Source organism: Phocoena sinus, chromosome 2 (assembly GCF_008692025.1).
Source record: "Phocoena sinus isolate mPhoSin1 chromosome 2, mPhoSin1.pri, whole genome shotgun sequence".
Lineage (NCBI taxonomy): Eukaryota > Metazoa > Chordata > Mammalia > Artiodactyla > Phocoenidae > Phocoena > Phocoena sinus.
Window position 1 is genome coordinate 137636069 of NC_045764.1, and position 16802 is coordinate 137652870.

The window sequence follows — 16802 nt, forward strand, 5'->3', positions numbered from 1 at the left end:
AGTTTAAAAAATTCTATACCCTCTACTTAAAAATTAGGATTTTTTTTTAAGCAATGGCTGTTTAGTGAGTAGATATTTATCTTGCTATCAAGAAACTTATCTAACAGGGAATATATAACATTTATAAACAGCCATGATACTTACCAGAGAGGTAAAGTACGTGCAAAGTCAGAGGAGGAAGAAATAATTCTACCTGGGCAATCCAGAGGAAGTGGCATCTAAAAATGTTGTTAAATATTTTAAACATAGAGAAGTACAGAGAATAATCTAATAAAGAGATATAATTCTGCCACCTGGAATTAACAAATATTATTTTTCAGAGGTCTAAAGGTAACATCTTTCTTCCTTTTGAACAAAACAAAGACTTTAGAATGTTTTAACCTTAGACTTCCCCTTCTTTCGATACCATTTTGTGGTGGTGGTGATAGTGTTTTTGGCTCATCTTTGCTCCTTGTATCCTGTTCTTCCCATTGGGATTTAATTCCCACCTTGCTGCAGTATCTCCTTTAGTGCTTCTTTAACATTTTCCATCTGTTTAAGCCCTGCTAAATTCTTTGTGTTTTCCACACGTGTCTTCCAATTTACTCATTTTCTCGCTGTCTGTGGATAATCAACTGCTTAACCTGTCCATTGATGTTTTTGTTCCAAATATTGCTGTTGGATTTTTTTTAAAGAAAATGTCTGGGGTTTTTTTTGTATTTTTCTTGCCTTGTGGCATCTATTTCTTTCTTCATCTCTTTTGACATGAAATATACTTCTTTTAATGTTTCTTTCAGAGTCTCTTATATATGGGTCTGAGTGGCAGTCCTGCCATCGGTTGTTTGTGTCTTCTGACTCGTTTTATAAGTGAGGTTCATTTCTTCTTCTTCTTTTTTAAACTATGAACCCTTTTTAGTGGGAGTTGCTTTCCCATGAGCCTTGGATTGTGAAGGCATGCTGATGTACAGATTCATGTTTGCTTCTGCCAAGGTCCTATTGGCTTCACTGAATCTGGAACAATTGCTATTCTTAATTTCCTGGTGGGGGAGTAGGCTTGGGTATTATGATTTCTTATGTTTTCTTTTCTACCAATGCCCCTAGACTTTCTTGTGACTGTCCCAGGCCAGTGAACAAAATTTTCCTACAAGTTGTTTTACAAATGGGATGGACAGCATTTTGTAGCTCCAGGTTATATGCAGGGAGCCAAGCCTAGTTCCAGCTTCCCACCTCTGACAGGGCTGCAGCCTGTCTTCTGTCCCTATATGGGTGTCGAATCACTGGTACCCATCACTTCCCTGAACTTCGGCCTCCGCTCATGCTCTGACTTTGCGTTCCTCTATAATTTCTGGCACTTGAGAGTTTTCTTGCTTTTAAACTTAGTTATTTATTTTATTTTATTTTATTGTTACAGTATATATAACATTTCTGTGTTGCATAGGGAAGCTTCTCATGTTTCTGTTCAGAATTGAGGGGTTGACATTTGAACCATGGCTTTGGAAGACAGGCAATGATGAGGTCATTCCAAGATAATGAAACAGCCTAAACAAAGGTATGGAGTGAGTAATGATGAGGCTTTCATAGGGTATAACTGAAAACCTCATGGTTGACTTTGACTTAAGTTCAGGGTATGTGGAGATGATTAATGGGAAATGTGTTTGGAAAGGTAGGTTGGAATCAAGGGCAGTAGTCCTTGAATGGTAGGCTAAGGAATTCTGACTTCATTCTACACACAGCAGGGAGCCTATGAACGTCTGTTTGTGTGAGAGCGATGCAGAGCTTTGCCCTAGGAAGAGTAATTTGGTAACCATGAATAGGTTGGAATGGAGAGACCATACTGGAAATAGGGAGCTCAGTTAAGAGACTATTAGCAGTAGTCCAGAAAGAGGTAATAAGGAGCTGAAATAAGGTAATAATATTGGCAATGAAGATGATGTGAGAGGTAAATAGATATTTGTAGAGAGATACTGTGATGTAGATTTCTCATTGGTATGCAGGGGAAAGAGGATTCCAAAATGACCTTAAGAGTACATTGAAACTGTTAAGAGAAATAAGAGACACAGAGGGGTAGGTTTGTAAAGGAAGATGAGTTCAGTTATAAAAATATTAAATTTATAGTGCAAGTGAGACAGTCAAGCACAAAGGGCCACCCAAACAGAAAGAAGGGTAAAAGGGCAAAGGATAGCGTTATAGGGTTTAGTAGAACAGAGGTAGTGAATGAAGGTGGTGGTGAATGAATCCATTTCAGAGATTGAGTCAAGAATTGGAGAAGAGGAAGTAAGCCGAAAAGAAAACTAGTAAATTAGGAAGCAGGTGGAAGAAGAGAAATTTGGGGAATCGTGTCAAAGCAGTTAGGAGTATGGTCCAAATTATAGGCATTTTAATGGAAGCCATAGGCTAAGACCATTTCACAGCTGGAGGCTGTCTTCAGATGTAGAGAGAGTGGAAGATGTTGAGGAGGACAAGGACAGAGAAAGGGTCAGTTCATAGGAGTGGGAGTTAAAACACAGAATATGAAGAATAAGAGGAAGATAAGGTAGTGAGAGTGGAAATAATGTAGCAATTTAACTTTTTTTTTTTTTTTTGCCGTACACGGGCCTCTCACTGTTGTGGCCTCTCCCGTTAAGGAGCACAGGCTCCGGATGCACAGGCTCAGCGGCCCTGGCTCACGGGCCTAGCTGCTTCGCGGCATGTGGGATCTTCCTGGACCGGGGCACGAACCCATGTCCCCTGCATCGGCAGGCGGACTCTCAACCACTGCTCCACCAGGGAAGCCCGCAATTTTACTTTTGAAATAAAATATACTAGGGTGTGCATAGGATTTATGAAGTATAGATCTGCACATATATGTTTGTGAATATATAAATGTATATGTATGTATGTAAATTTTTCCCACATTTAACATGTAGGTATTGGGATACTCTGTTACCCTGTGATAAAAGATTAACAAGCAGTACTCTAATTTGTCTAATTAAAAAAACAAAAATGAAACCTTCACTCGGATCTTCATAATTGGGGTATAAGGAAAGGGGGAAGAGAGAGGGCAACATTATTGTTGGAATAGATGTGGGAGTAGATGAAGGTCACAGAGTTGGAAAGGAGAAGTACATACTAATTAGTAAAAGGTAAAGGACTTTGGAAATTTGGGCTATGAAAAGCCTATTCCTTATGAAAGCATACTTTGTATTAATAGTGTCAAAGAGAATATGTACAGGGAGATCAGCTTGGTGCTTTGTGACCACCTAGAGGGGTGGGATTGGGAGGGAGACACAAGAGGGAGGAGATATGGGGATATATGTATATGTATACCTGATTCACTTTGTTTTAAAGCAGAAACTAACACACCATTGTAAAGCAATTATACTCTGATAAAGATGTTTAAAAAAGAGAGAGAGAACATGTAGTTTGGACAGGGACACTATGCTTTATCAAATGTCTCTTCTGTGCCATATGCTATACTTGTATATTTTTTATTTAATCTTCTAAAAAATAGTATGAGGTATTATTATCTCCCTTTTACAGAAAAAAATCCTGAAGTTTGAAAAATAAAAGAACTTTCTAAATCATAATGTTAGTAATTGTCCAAGGAGGGATTCAAACCCAAATGTATCTGTTTCTAAAATCTTTGTCCTTTCTACTAAACCATTATGTCTTTATATATTTATGTGGTACAGGGACCAAAGGGGGAAAATGGTACAGGGGTGAAGACTGGGGTGGTGTATATTTAATTTAGAGTCTGTAGTCACTAGGAGACCATGCCAAGGGGGAGAGTTTTCCTTCTTCAACCTTAACAGGGTGCTTACCCAACTACCATTGAATGGAGAGAGGAATTGAATTTGGTTTCTCCATCTAGGCTCTTAGCCTTATTACTAGCCCCAGAGAGCTCAGTATGTTTCATGCTAATAAAGAAATAGAAATTTGCAGCATTATCGTAGGAAAAAATTCCAGTTTATCAGGGCTTTGGCTGAGGCTTCATTGACCACTTAACTGATTTCATCCATCACTTTGTTTTTGCTGCTTTAGTAGATCAGCTTTTTAACCACTGATCAGTACTTAGGCCTTCTGTTTAGATGTGTAATCTTCAAAGGGTTCTTTGCTGATAAATCTGATTTTACTAACTTCTCTCATCTTAAATTAGTTATTGACTTTGCATGGAAACCAGGAGGGAGTCTACTAAAACAGTAGAAAGAACAATATGAATGTAACATGTTTTAGTATTAAATATACTTTAAAATGAATTATTATAATTAACATGAATTATTACAAATGGAATCAAAGTAGCTATAAGTAGTAATATTTGGTGAAATCAAGGTCAGCTAGGAATGGTTCAGTGTTTCCGTGCAGATTGTTGACTGGATTAATGGCAGCTGTGGTGGTGATTATATTTTGTGCACTACTCTTTTTTTAATGAAATATTTCATACATAGAAAATATATAGTATATGTACTTTATAAAGAGTAATAATAAAACAGTTACTAAATTGTTTCCATTCTCATTGCTTCTCCCTCCTCTACTCCTTCAAGTCCTGTATTTTGAATTCTACTTATTAACGTATGAGATGGAGCATAACCAATGCTGTTGAAACTACCTGTGTGCGTTTCTCTTACCCCTACTGTGGTTCCGCCTAACATCAGAGATTCACTCACCCTGAATATGGTGATTATCATTTCCTTGCTTTTCTTTACAGTTTGATCATATATATTCATTCTGTATTTAGTTTTGCATGTTTAGAACTTTATATAAATGGACCATGCTCTGCATATTTTCTGTAACTTGTTTGTAGTTTTGGTTTTCTCAGCATTGTTTGTGAGATTCCCTAATGTTAATACATGCATGCATGTAGCTGTAGCTCCTTTGTTTTTACTGCTGTATAATATTCTACTGTATAAGTAATAATAATTTGTCCATTCTCCTGTCAGTGGACGCTTGGGTTTTCTTTTGTTCTTTTGCTGTAAGAAACACTACTGCTATAAGTATTGGGTTGGCCAAAAAGTTCATTCAGGTTTTTCCATAACATGTTACAGAAAACCCGAACGAACTTTTTGGCCCACCCAATACTAGGAATAGGCCCCTTGGAGCCCCTCGATGGAGAAATCTAGTAGGTTTTCTGTCCCTGTCTGCTATTATTACCACCCTAAAATTACAAGAACGGGAGAGGCACAAGTAGCAGGTTCTAACTCTTTTCCAAGTGGCTTATACCTCCCTTGCATCCACCTCCTGTGCAAGTCCAGGGGAAGAGAGTGTATGAGGTATTGGCAGGGGACGGCAGCATTTACCATACCTGAATACACCCTTCACTTTAAAATATCTTAACTTATGTGTTAGGATTGTCCCGAGAAACAGAACCATTAGGAGAAATAGAGGAAGGGAGGGAAGGAAGGGGAGAGATGGAGGAAAGGAGGGAAGGGAGGAAGGGAGGGAAGGAAGGAAAGGGAGGGAGGGAGGGTGAGAGGAAGGCAAGGAAGGAAGGAAGGAAGGAAATTATAAGGTATTGGCTCACACAGTTATGGAGGCTGAAAAGTCCCATGATCTGCTATCTATAAGCTGGAGAGCTGGGAAAATCAGTGGTGCATTTCAAAGGCCTGAGACAGAACCAACGGTATAGATGCTAGTCCAAGTCTAGATGCCAGTCTGGAGCACCAAGGACAAGAGAAGATCGGTGTTCCAGCTTAAAGAGTCAGGCAAAGTGAATTAAACTTTCTTCCACCTTTTTGTTAATCTCAGGTTCTCAACATATTAGATAATACCCACCCACACTGGGGAAGGCCATCTGCTTTACTTAGTTCATCAATTCAAATGCTAATCTCTTCCAGAAACACCCTCACCGACACTCAGATACACACACAGAGTAATGATAAACCAGATATCTGGGTGTCCTGTGGCTTATTCAATATAATTTTATGTTGATGCATAAAATTAACCACCACAGCTTCTTTTGTCATACGATTATACGTTGTAGTTCTCTAGGTCTCTGCCTTAGTCCTTTCTCTCTTCTCATTCTGTCTCCTCTCCCTAAATATTAAGCATCTACTCTTATGGTTTCAGATACCATCTAAATACTGGTAACTCCCCAATTACGTTCATTCCATAATTTTATTCTTAGCACTTGGTGCATATATCTAGCTACCATTCTGCATCTCAACTCATGTATTCTTATATAAGCGCTTCAGACTCAAGTCCAAAATTAAATTCATGATCTTTCCCTTTTCTCTTGTCCCACCCCAATTTGCTTCTCCTCCTCCAGTTTTCCATTATCTCTGTGAGGGCATCTTTTCTGTTATACCTGACTAGGTAGCTGGAAGTTGAGCTTGACAATACTTCCTCCTTCCCTTCCCCTTCCCCCATATTCAGTTGGTCCTTAAATATCTCTTGAACTAGTACTTTATTTCCACTGCCACCACCCTAATCCAGGAACCATTGTCTCAAACCTGGAATAGAGAAACATTCTCATATGGAGTGTCTCTATAATCAACTTCTGCTTCTCTAATCCACTGTGCAGCCAAACTAGCCTATTTAAATTACCAGGTTCCTGACAAATTTTTAGTTGCTTCCCATTGCCCTTTGAATAAAATTTGAAGTTTTTAACATTCCTATAAGGCCTTCTTTTGGATACTTTCTGCCTGTATCACTAGCCTCATCCTGAGCTGGAGTGACCCTTTCCCTGTATTCTCAGTATGCGCTGTTTCCTCATCCTTTGGATCTAAGCTTAACTGTCATTTCCTTAGGAAGGCCTTTTCTAAACTTGTTCACATTGGTTTCCCTTTTTATCCACACCCATAGAGCCCTGACTTTCTCTTTCATGATATTTATTAACATCTTTTTGTTTTTTTTCCCTACTGAATTACAGGTTCCATGAGAGCATGGAGTCTTTTCTGTCTGTTTTATTCTGAGAGTTCCTTCAATACCTGGCAAATAGTAGACACTGAGTAATTTTTTGAAAAATGAATGAGCTGCATACCTATGAATGTTTGCATTTTACCTGTCCCACACTTGGGGAAAAATTACTCATTCTTCCTTTATAAAGATGTGATGAAACTTCCGGCATACATCTGTTACTAGGATGGAATTCATAGTAAAACATTACATTAGGCAAACCAGAATGGGCTATGTCGTCTATGTGTTCAGTAATTCACACTCAAATCAAGAAAGTATTCCTTTCACTATGTAGTTACATTAACTTTCAGTAATAGCTATCTTGACCTAAAATTCCTGGTGTGTTCTTTGATAGTAATAAATTGTACAGTTTGCTTCAGTTATAATTCAGAAAGACTTATCTGAGCAATCTGTAATTATCTCTTACTTTGGAGCAATGTGGCTTTTAATTTCCAAATCTGAGCTTTGTTGTTCAGATGGTCTAAATGTCTGGAATAATTGATCATTTGATTACCAATTATGTTAGTGTAAGTCTGAAATCAGCTTTAATAAGTAGTTTATTCAAGTTGCTGGCTAGATAATAAAGTGAAGAGTAGCATCATGTTAGTGGAATTTGTTATAGTTTTGGTTGCAGTTCATGAAGCCATGTATTTTTATGACCAAACTGCCCTCAGAATTATGGACAGTAATTCTGACTTGTAGTGCTTTCCTCATTTATGTTAGAATATATGGTTATCAATTTCTCTATGTAGACGGTTTATCTGTTTTTCTGACACTGTGATTGGATTAGGACACCTGAGCACTAACCTCAGTTTTTTAGAATGCTTCTGCATTTTAGTGATAATTGTCTGAGCACATCACTGCTCTGATTGTTTTTAAACCTTGAGATAGACTTCAGGCTGTTAAGGGAAATCTTTTATAGCTTTGGCTGAATTTCTTATAAGAGCTCTTGGTCTTGACAGCTGAGATGTGTTAGCTGATCTCTCTTAATGGTACTTAGATTTGAATTTTGCAGGCTGGGAGGCAGAACTACTTGGAACTGATCTTTTCAATGCATGATGGCTTTAAATGCAGACTTTAAAAAATGGGCCACCTTGTAAAAAGAAAGTCTTAGTCTCTAGAGTTCATTCCCTTTCTTAGTTTGAACCAGTCCAACTTTACAACTCAATGGAGTTAAAAAGTTGGACTTTTTTTAATTTTTAAACTCTCCATAGGGCCTGGTAATTTGAGGTGGAGGAAACTAATATGAACTTCACATTTTGATTTCAGTTTAACTTCTGAGATTCTTTGATTCTCTGGAGCCAAAAGCATTTCAAGGGTTTTCATGAGGAGGTTATGACTGGAGGGAAAGAGTGCTGCCTCTTGGTTCTGAGTGACAACCCCTGCCCTCTGCCCCTAGCTGAGAACTCAAAGAATTGTTACATAGCACTAAAATGAGCTGAGTCCAAAACTTCAGCCATATGGTCAATATAGGGCTTTTAAAGGAAGGGAAATAGTAAAAGAGTAATTTCAGAGGAACTCTCTTATGTTAAAGAACTGAGAAAATGAAGTCTTTCTGAAGCTAAGTGTAAATTATACCACCTTCTTTGGGAGCAAAAGCTGCTAAATGTAACAGAAGAAAATGACAGTGTAGGAAATCAAAGTTCAGGAACAGGCTTTCAAGTGTGGTTTTCTTATGCTTAATCCTTTACTCCCCTCTCAGGATCCATTCCCTCCTTTTCCTCCTCCTTCTCCAAAAGTATGCTTGAGAGAGATTTTGATGGGTAATGGCAAAGGAAGGCGCCTTTAGACGTAGTATAAATTAGGGCATAAGATGCCCTTTGTACAGGAATTATCTTAGACATGCTTTTGAAAACATACTTTTTTTTTTAGCCTTATTTAAGAAAATAATCAAAGGTATGATTTTTAAAGCTTTGAGTTTAGTCTGCTTTCAGTAAAAATAAGGTAGAGGTACCAAAATAAGCAAACCTCTTTTTTTTCTTTCCTGGTTTCTGCTTGTAAGATTTACAGGTATTTAAAATAAACCCATGAAAAGCAGAAATACTGTCCTGGGATTGGCTAAATAGTCAGAGCAATTACCTCCAGGCTCCAAAATCCAACTGAGCTTGACTTTTGGAAATAAATTTGGCTAAGACTTCTTCCTTATTCTGTTGTATAAAGGTGTACATGAAATGATACTGACCTCTGCCAGAAACCCCAGGAATCCTATTCAGTGATGTACTTGTAATGGTCATGAAAGAATTAAATCAACACAGATGTGGATTAATGTGAAAAAGTAGGCAAAACACTAAATTCTCATTGTGTGGTTTCAGTGTTGCAGATCCTTCAAAATACTTTGGTATACCACAATAATTAAAGGGTTTAAGAATGTTAAGATACTTAGAAAATAAAAGCCCACAGTTGAATAACAAGAATGACCTGTTTTATTTTTTAAAATTGAAATTAATGTAGATTGCCATGGTGAAAATAGGTTGAAATATTTAATAATAACTGTTTTGTGCAGCCCTAGAGATCAAAAACAGTAATGTAAATAAGCAGGTCTTTAAAGAATCATACTTACAAATATGTTTAATGTAAGTGATTGCTAGAAAGGAAATGCATTTTTTTCAATGCTATGCAAAGAAATTTTAATGGACTTGATGTTGGCAGTGAGAATCTACAAATTAGCATTAATAACTCAAATTTTAAAATATTTGCTCATTGCTCTAGATTATGACTGTATTCAAGAAATACTGTTTTCAAACACTAATGAATCATTTTAAATAAACTTTTAAAAACACATTTATGACATCAATAAGTATGACTGTTTATTACATTTTACCTATAAAAAGTTGAACTGTTTTATATACTCTTTATGGAAACAGTGCACAGTCATAAATTAAAAGATGCAACTGTTTTGGATATTTTACTGGTGGTCCTATGTTTTCCTGCCAGCAGTGCAGCTGTTTCAGGTTTCTCAGGATAACATATAAAAAGTTGTATGTACACTGCAAGTTTATGCTTGAATTGCCAAGCCAGAGATGGTATGACTCAACTTTCCCAGAAGCAAGTTATACCAAAATGTGATGAATTGAAACAGCTAGTTGCACAGTGGTTTGTATTCAGTTATGAAAACCAGTTCTCATTTATGATAGTTGGTTTTGTAAGGTTGACACATTCTACTGTGGTACTTGAATTTTGCCATGAGTAAAGAGCCATTGGAGCTAAGACTGTGCTTTTGAGGGTCTGAGGAAAGAGAAAAGGGTGATACAACGCTATCTGGGGTGTGGATAAAACTTAGCTGGAAACTTGTGTCAGGAATGGAACATTTTCATTTTCAAAATACCTGTAAAAATATTACTTATTTGTGTGATAGTTACTGAATTCTCAATGAAGAGAAATTGATTTTATGCTGTTCCAGGTTAATTTTTAGACTTTCTGAGGTGATTTAACACTTACCTCATTTCTCATGCATCATAGTCTTAACAGTGGACATTTTATTTTATCCTGGGAGGTAATAAACAGATACCTTTGTGGCCATGTATTAGGTTTGGTGAATCCCTATTTAAATCCCGTGATACCCAAGGTTTTATTAAGAGTTTGACAACAACTGTTTAATAACAGTAGTCTCCAAAGTGAGATGCATCCCACCAGGATATGTAAGATGGGGTGTAGGGAGAAAATATTAGAACTTTTATTTAAACATTTTAGTTTCATCCTTTAAATGTTTCAAATTATATATTATATATATTTTATAATATACTTACTATATTAATATATTATGTGTATATACTATGTAATAGTATATAATATATAAATATGTAATTTATGAACAAGTATACAAGTTTTAGAGCTGCACACTCAAATAGTTTTACTGCTATAAATATACTATCAAAAAAGTTTGGAGATTGTTGCTCAATAAATATTCATTTCCTTTCTCCTTTCACTTTCCCCTTTCACCCTTGGCAGAGAAGCAAAGAATTAACACCTTGATTTGTGGCAGTGTGAATAAATTATAGCCAATTGCAGGAGCTTATGCTGTGTCTTACTTTGACCACTTTTTCTATTTGGCCTCTTGTATTGCCATATATTTTTTAATCACACAAGCTTATTAAACATGGATACAAATGAAAAACAGACTTGTTATTATGTTAGAAATAATAAGTCGCTCATGCATCAAGACTTTGACACACAGGAAGTCTGAATGAATGAATAGAAAAGTTTCCAAGTTATTAAAATGTTCTGGTACCTGATTTATTCATTTGCTATACCTGTAATTCTTAGGTGGATGAAGCTCCTTTACTTCCTGAGGCCTGAAGAAACAATGTGGTTTCTTAAACTAGGCATTAAAGCAAAGCTGGACATACTTGTTTTCTGACAGTGCTGGTAGTCATGCTAAGAAGTTGTCCCTCTTTGGCCAGGATTATCCCATTTTTTAGGGCTGTTTGTGTACCTTTATCAAGGTAGAAAGTTTTAATTGCTAAGTAACGTGTGTAATTGAAGAATAATAGTGTCTGTTACAGCCTTTTGAGATTGACTCAAAAGACTCTTCTGTATTTACTAATTGGGACATTCTTTTGAACCCAAGCTCAGTTTTGGATGTAATTTTCTAAGGTTTCCTTTCCTGTAAGGAGGGAGACAATATATTTTTGTAATATTGAAGTAATTTTGAAGTAACTAGTGTGTTCTCTCCCCTTTATCACTTGTTTACGTATTTTCTTCAGAACATATTTATGTAAAATTTTAGTAATACAATAGTATTATGGTGCATTTATTTATTAAGAGTATGCCAGGAAGGAGAGCGGCAGTTAGGTACCCGAACAAGAGCCAGCAAAATAGATTAGTTCTGAAAACTGGGAATAGGGAACATTTTAAAAACAAGTATTATTTCTGAAACCTCCTTCAGAGCTGTTTTTAGATCTTAATGTAATTCGCTTTATAATTTAGAGTTGGTATGTTTCCTTTTAAAAGGAAATAATGCATTTATAAAGTCTGAACATTTCAGCCTTAGAATTCTTCTTTAACATTTGAATCAGTTTTACTATTGCTTTTTAAAGTGTTACCAATTTATATGTGCTTTCTGTATCAATGGTACACTTTTTGTTTTGTTTTAGGTATTTAAACCATGTCAGAGCTGCCTCTCCACAGGACCTTGCTGGAGGCTATACTTCTTCTCTGGCTTGTCACAGAGCACTACAGGATGCATTCAGTGGGCTTTTCTGGCAGCCCAGTTAACCTTTATTTCTCCTCTATAAGATTTGGACCCTGGAGCCGAACCAGGAAGCTAGCACAAGTAAAGCAGACTTGTAAAATTATAGCCATGTGCAGCTGTACAGCAACAGTACTACCACTAGCAGCTGTGTTAAAGTATTTATAGAGAGCAAATTTCAGAACTAAGCTGAGTAATATAGTGGATAAATATTTGTGAAAAAGATTTATTTTTTACTTATATTTTCTGAGAGGGATTGAAGCTGTTAAAACTCATCTAATGGAAGCTATGAATAATTCACCTGTGTATGTTTGAGGTTGATAGACTTGTAAAATCCTTTAAAAAATAAAGCTAGACTTTATACTGTTTTGTGGTTTTTCTCTTATTACAGTGTTTTACTTGAACACACATTAAAAATGCCATTTTGAATACGACACTTAGTGTTAATATCCGAGTCTGTTATTTCTTCTCATAAAATGTTCCATTTTTTCCCCAATGTCTTCTTAATACTAGTCCAGACAAGTGGATATATTTCCTTCTACCAACAGGTTGTGGCAAGTAAAACTTGACCTGTGATAACGTCAGTCTCTCAACATTAAGGACTCAGTGCCTGTTTTGAGCAGTGGAAAGTGAGACGAACCTTGATCAATGTGTTATAGTTCCCAGCTGTGAGCCTTGCTTAGGCTAAACCAGAGTACTAACCTGCTTTCATGACAAATTCAAAGAAGTAAGTTAATAAAATTTAATACTTCAAAGGCACCTTTCACCTCAATGTGCGCTCATTTTATGATGAAACCTTGGAGACTGGAATGAATATATTTCAAATGAAATTTCCCTATGAGTAAATTGCACACTCTGGTACAGTTTCTGTTGAAACTTCAAAGGCTTTTCGTATACCCAGAATGTTGCTTAAAGAGTTTGGATGGGGATAGGATATATATTTGTAGCATCTCAACCTTGTATGAGTCTGTTACCTAGACAACTGGGTATGGGACATCGTTTCCCAAGGAAATTAAAGGATTTTTTATTAAATCTCCATTACAACAGTTGTTAGAGTGGAAAGTTATGTGAAACAAGATTTGTGGGTTATATTAGGGTGGAATATCCATATGTAACAGCTCCATCTTATTTGACTAAGTAGGTATTAATTTCAGGAGTACATCTTCATCTTTATAACACTTCTAACTATCTTTGATAACTGAGAAAACCAAGGCATTGAATAATTGAGTAGGCCAAGATCATATACACAGGTTAGTAAAAGCCAAAATTAGAACAAAAGTTTTTTATCCAAGTCTAATTCTATCTATAACTCTACTAGTCTGCATCCTATTTCTCATATCTATTAGTTTTCCCCAATAGAGGACTAGCATTTTAAGTACAATACATAAATCTGTTCAAAGAATAGTGAGAACGTTGGACTTGTGGTTAGAGATTTTCTGTACTCAGCTGCCAAAGTAAGGTATCCAGTCTTTAAAAAAGAAACACTATTATTTATTCTCAGTACCTTGTATGATGTATTTAAATGGAAGGAACTAATTATTAACAAAACATTTCAAAGGCTTTCAAAACTTTTTTTTGAGCCTACCTTATTATTGTGGAAATTGCCTGCACCTGATTTGGCAAATCAGTTAAATTCCACCATCTAGATATGTTTGTAATTATTTTGCCCTTACTATGGCCATACTTTGTTCAATAGGCTGGGTTTAGAAGTTAACTGACCCTATTAGATCAAAGGGAATGGTGAAAGATAACCTAATGGCAACAATTCACTAAATAACAAATATTCTACATTGATGAAATTATCCCCAATCCTCCCAGTGATTTCCTCTCTCAGAGACAAAAGGCTGTACAAGTCTTTTCATCTACATGAATTTAATAAGTCTTTTAATATTTTATAACACTAGCACAGAAACAACTACTGAGCATTAACCTATATGCCAAGCACTGTGCTTCATGCTTTGAATTGTCTAATCCTTCTAACAGTGCTAATATTATTTCCCCATTTTAACAGGCGGAGATGCTAAGGCATGGAGAGGTTCAGCAACCTGCCAAAGGTCAATACATCTTAAAAGGAGAAGAGTTTGGATTTGAACCCAAGTGGTTAAACTGCAGAGTCCATGTTCTAGAGATAACTGTCAAACTGTCAAACTTATAAACAACAGCTGTGCAAAACCAAATCTGAGTAGTCAAACTTCTTAAGACTTCCAGGAAATTTTACAGATCAAGTATCTAGTTCTTATATGGGATATAAGTGACATCAACTAAATAATGGTGTTGATATCCTTGAGAGAAGTCCTGAGGAATTCATTATGTAGAACATGATTGGACTGCTAACTGCACTCCCTTTTATGCAGATATTAATGGATTGAATACATTTACTTGGTAATTAGGATGCATTATTATTTAGTATTCCTTAATTTCTTTCAATAAATATTTGAGTTAAGCTTCTCTTAGAAGTTACCTTTAGGCTGTCAGCAGGTGGTTTGGAATAATCATTTCAAAATCTAATTAAGGTGGCAGAAAACTTGTCAAAAAGTTAACAAAATTAAAAAAGTCTACCTAATGAGTGCTCTAGCTGTCATTTTCTAGTGGATTAACCAAGAGTTCAGTTACTAGGTATCCCATCAAAAAGTTCAGGATGAGCCAAATTTAAATAATGAAATAATCACATGTTCACTTATCCACTCTGAGGGAAAAAGGAGGAGAGGTTAAAGTGTGTTAATAGAAGCATTTAAAGAATTGTTTTCTTTTTTTTTTTTTTTTTCCCGTTGCGGAGCACAGGCTCAGCGGCCACGGCTCATGGGCCCAGCCGCTCCGCAGCATGTGGGATCTTCCCGGACCAGGGCACGAACCCGTGTCCCCAGCATCGGCAGGCAGACTCAACCACTGCGCCACCAGGGAAGCCCCAGGAATTCTGTTTTCTTTACAATTATATACTGCATATTTTTTCTAATTAAGGGGTGACTAAATGGATCTTACCACTTTACATATGAATAAGAACATCATTTGCACCCACACTTAATATGTATAGCCTAGCACATGGATGTATCAATACAGTACTAGGAAAAAAGTTCTTATGCCTACTTGCAAATTAATTATCTTCACCTAGATAGGGAGAAGGAAAACTGTAGACCCCTGGCGAAATCCAGGGGCTTCCTTTTTTGTCTGCTCCATGAGTTAAGGTTGGTATATTTTTAAGGTTGGAAAAAGCCAAAGGAATAATATACTTTTTAACATGTGAAAAGCATATGAAATTAAAATTTCAGTGTTCATAGTTTTTTTTTGGAATATGTGTTTATGTATTGTCTATGGCTGCTTTTGGACTACTATGGCAGTTGAGAGGCAGCACAGACCTTATAGCTTAGAAAGCCTAAAATATTAAATGGCCCTTTACAGAAAGTTTGCTGACCCTTGACCTACATAACACTTGGAGGGGAGGGAGAGGAAGAAAATTAGAAGTCCCAAACTAGCAATCCCTGGCTGAATTAGCCCTCAAGGTTTTGCATAGGATAGGTTGGGTTGAACTCCAAAACCCTTTTAAGTGTCCTTCGATGAGGAATAGAAGCTCCAATTCATTACTTCCCTATACTTCTTACCATTTATTGCCGTCATCTATTTATATTACCTAGCTTCCGAAGGCTTTTGAGTTTGTAATTAATGACTTAGATTAGGGGTCCTCAAACTTTTTCTGTAGGACCAGAGAGTAAATATTTTAGGCTTTGTGGGCCAAGAGACAGAACTGAGGCCATTATGTAGATACAAGAGATACAATAAATTGGCACAATTTTTTAAATTAACAGACTTGAAAATACAATTGAGTACATTTTTTGTAGGGCTTTTTGGAGAATTACATTTCCTTTGATTGGGGTTCTAAGTGTTCCTATCATCAAAATGAATTTTAATTGATCACATGTTGATGGTTATATGTAATGAGATTTTACACATTTCATCTTTTAAAAAGTCTTTTCAGACAGATACTGCCAAATTCTAGAACATGTGATTTTAACTGAACATATACATCACTTGGAAGGCATTTGTAAAACTATGAGATTCTTAATCCCTTGGTATTTGCCTTTTAGCATGTCATTACAATAACACATTAATCACTTCCAATTGAAGATCAGATGGAAGTTCAATTGTAGTTAAATGGATTTTGAAATATCCTTTGCATTTGCACCAAGGTTCCAAGAATGCTGAACTCAGAAAATATATCCACTGCTAATTTATGAGAATGAAAATCTTGTTTCTTGTTTTAATTTTTGATAGCATGAGAAATGTACAGTTGTAGTCATTTCAGACTACTGCAGTATGTTTCACATTAAAGTTATGTTTGCCTTGTAACTGTAGGTTGATATCTTTGAGAAATATTATCAAGTCTTTAGCAAAAACTAATTTCCAAAGACACTCAGTATTTTAGAAGTGTTTAAGGTTGATTCTTCTTAAGAAAAATTTCAGTCTTGTCCATGACCCCCCAAAATTGCAGTCATACCTTACAATTGCTAAGCAAATAAAACTTAGGTTAAGCTGAAGAAATTCAGCTTCAATTTCTGACAAAATTCAAGGACTCTGAGGATGGTTAAAGTCCATGAAAGCAAATGAAGTTTATCATTGACATTACTGGTTCACTAACACATGACAGATTCAAATATTTGTTGCAATGTACTTGCTGGTGAATAATATAGTGAATAACGATAGGTTTTAAACACCGTGCATTTTCATAAGCTTTGTAAATTTTTCCAACTAGAGCTTTTTCTACCTCACACTT

General features: G+C 36.1%; 1 protein-coding gene across 1 annotated transcript in view; it reads left to right on the forward strand.

The window, feature by feature from the left end:
• Positions 1 to 12471, forward strand: part of MNAT1 (MNAT1 component of CDK activating kinase) — a 214178-nt gene extending 201707 nt beyond the window's left edge. Inside the window, exon 8 of the mRNA XM_032621477.1 lies at positions 11943 to 12471. Coding sequence (XP_032477368.1) covers positions 11943 to 12063 — 121 coding nt within the window. The 3' untranslated portion in view covers positions 12064 to 12471. The remainder of the gene's footprint in view (positions 1 to 11942) is intronic.
• Positions 12472 to 16802: the final 4331 nt, after the last annotated feature.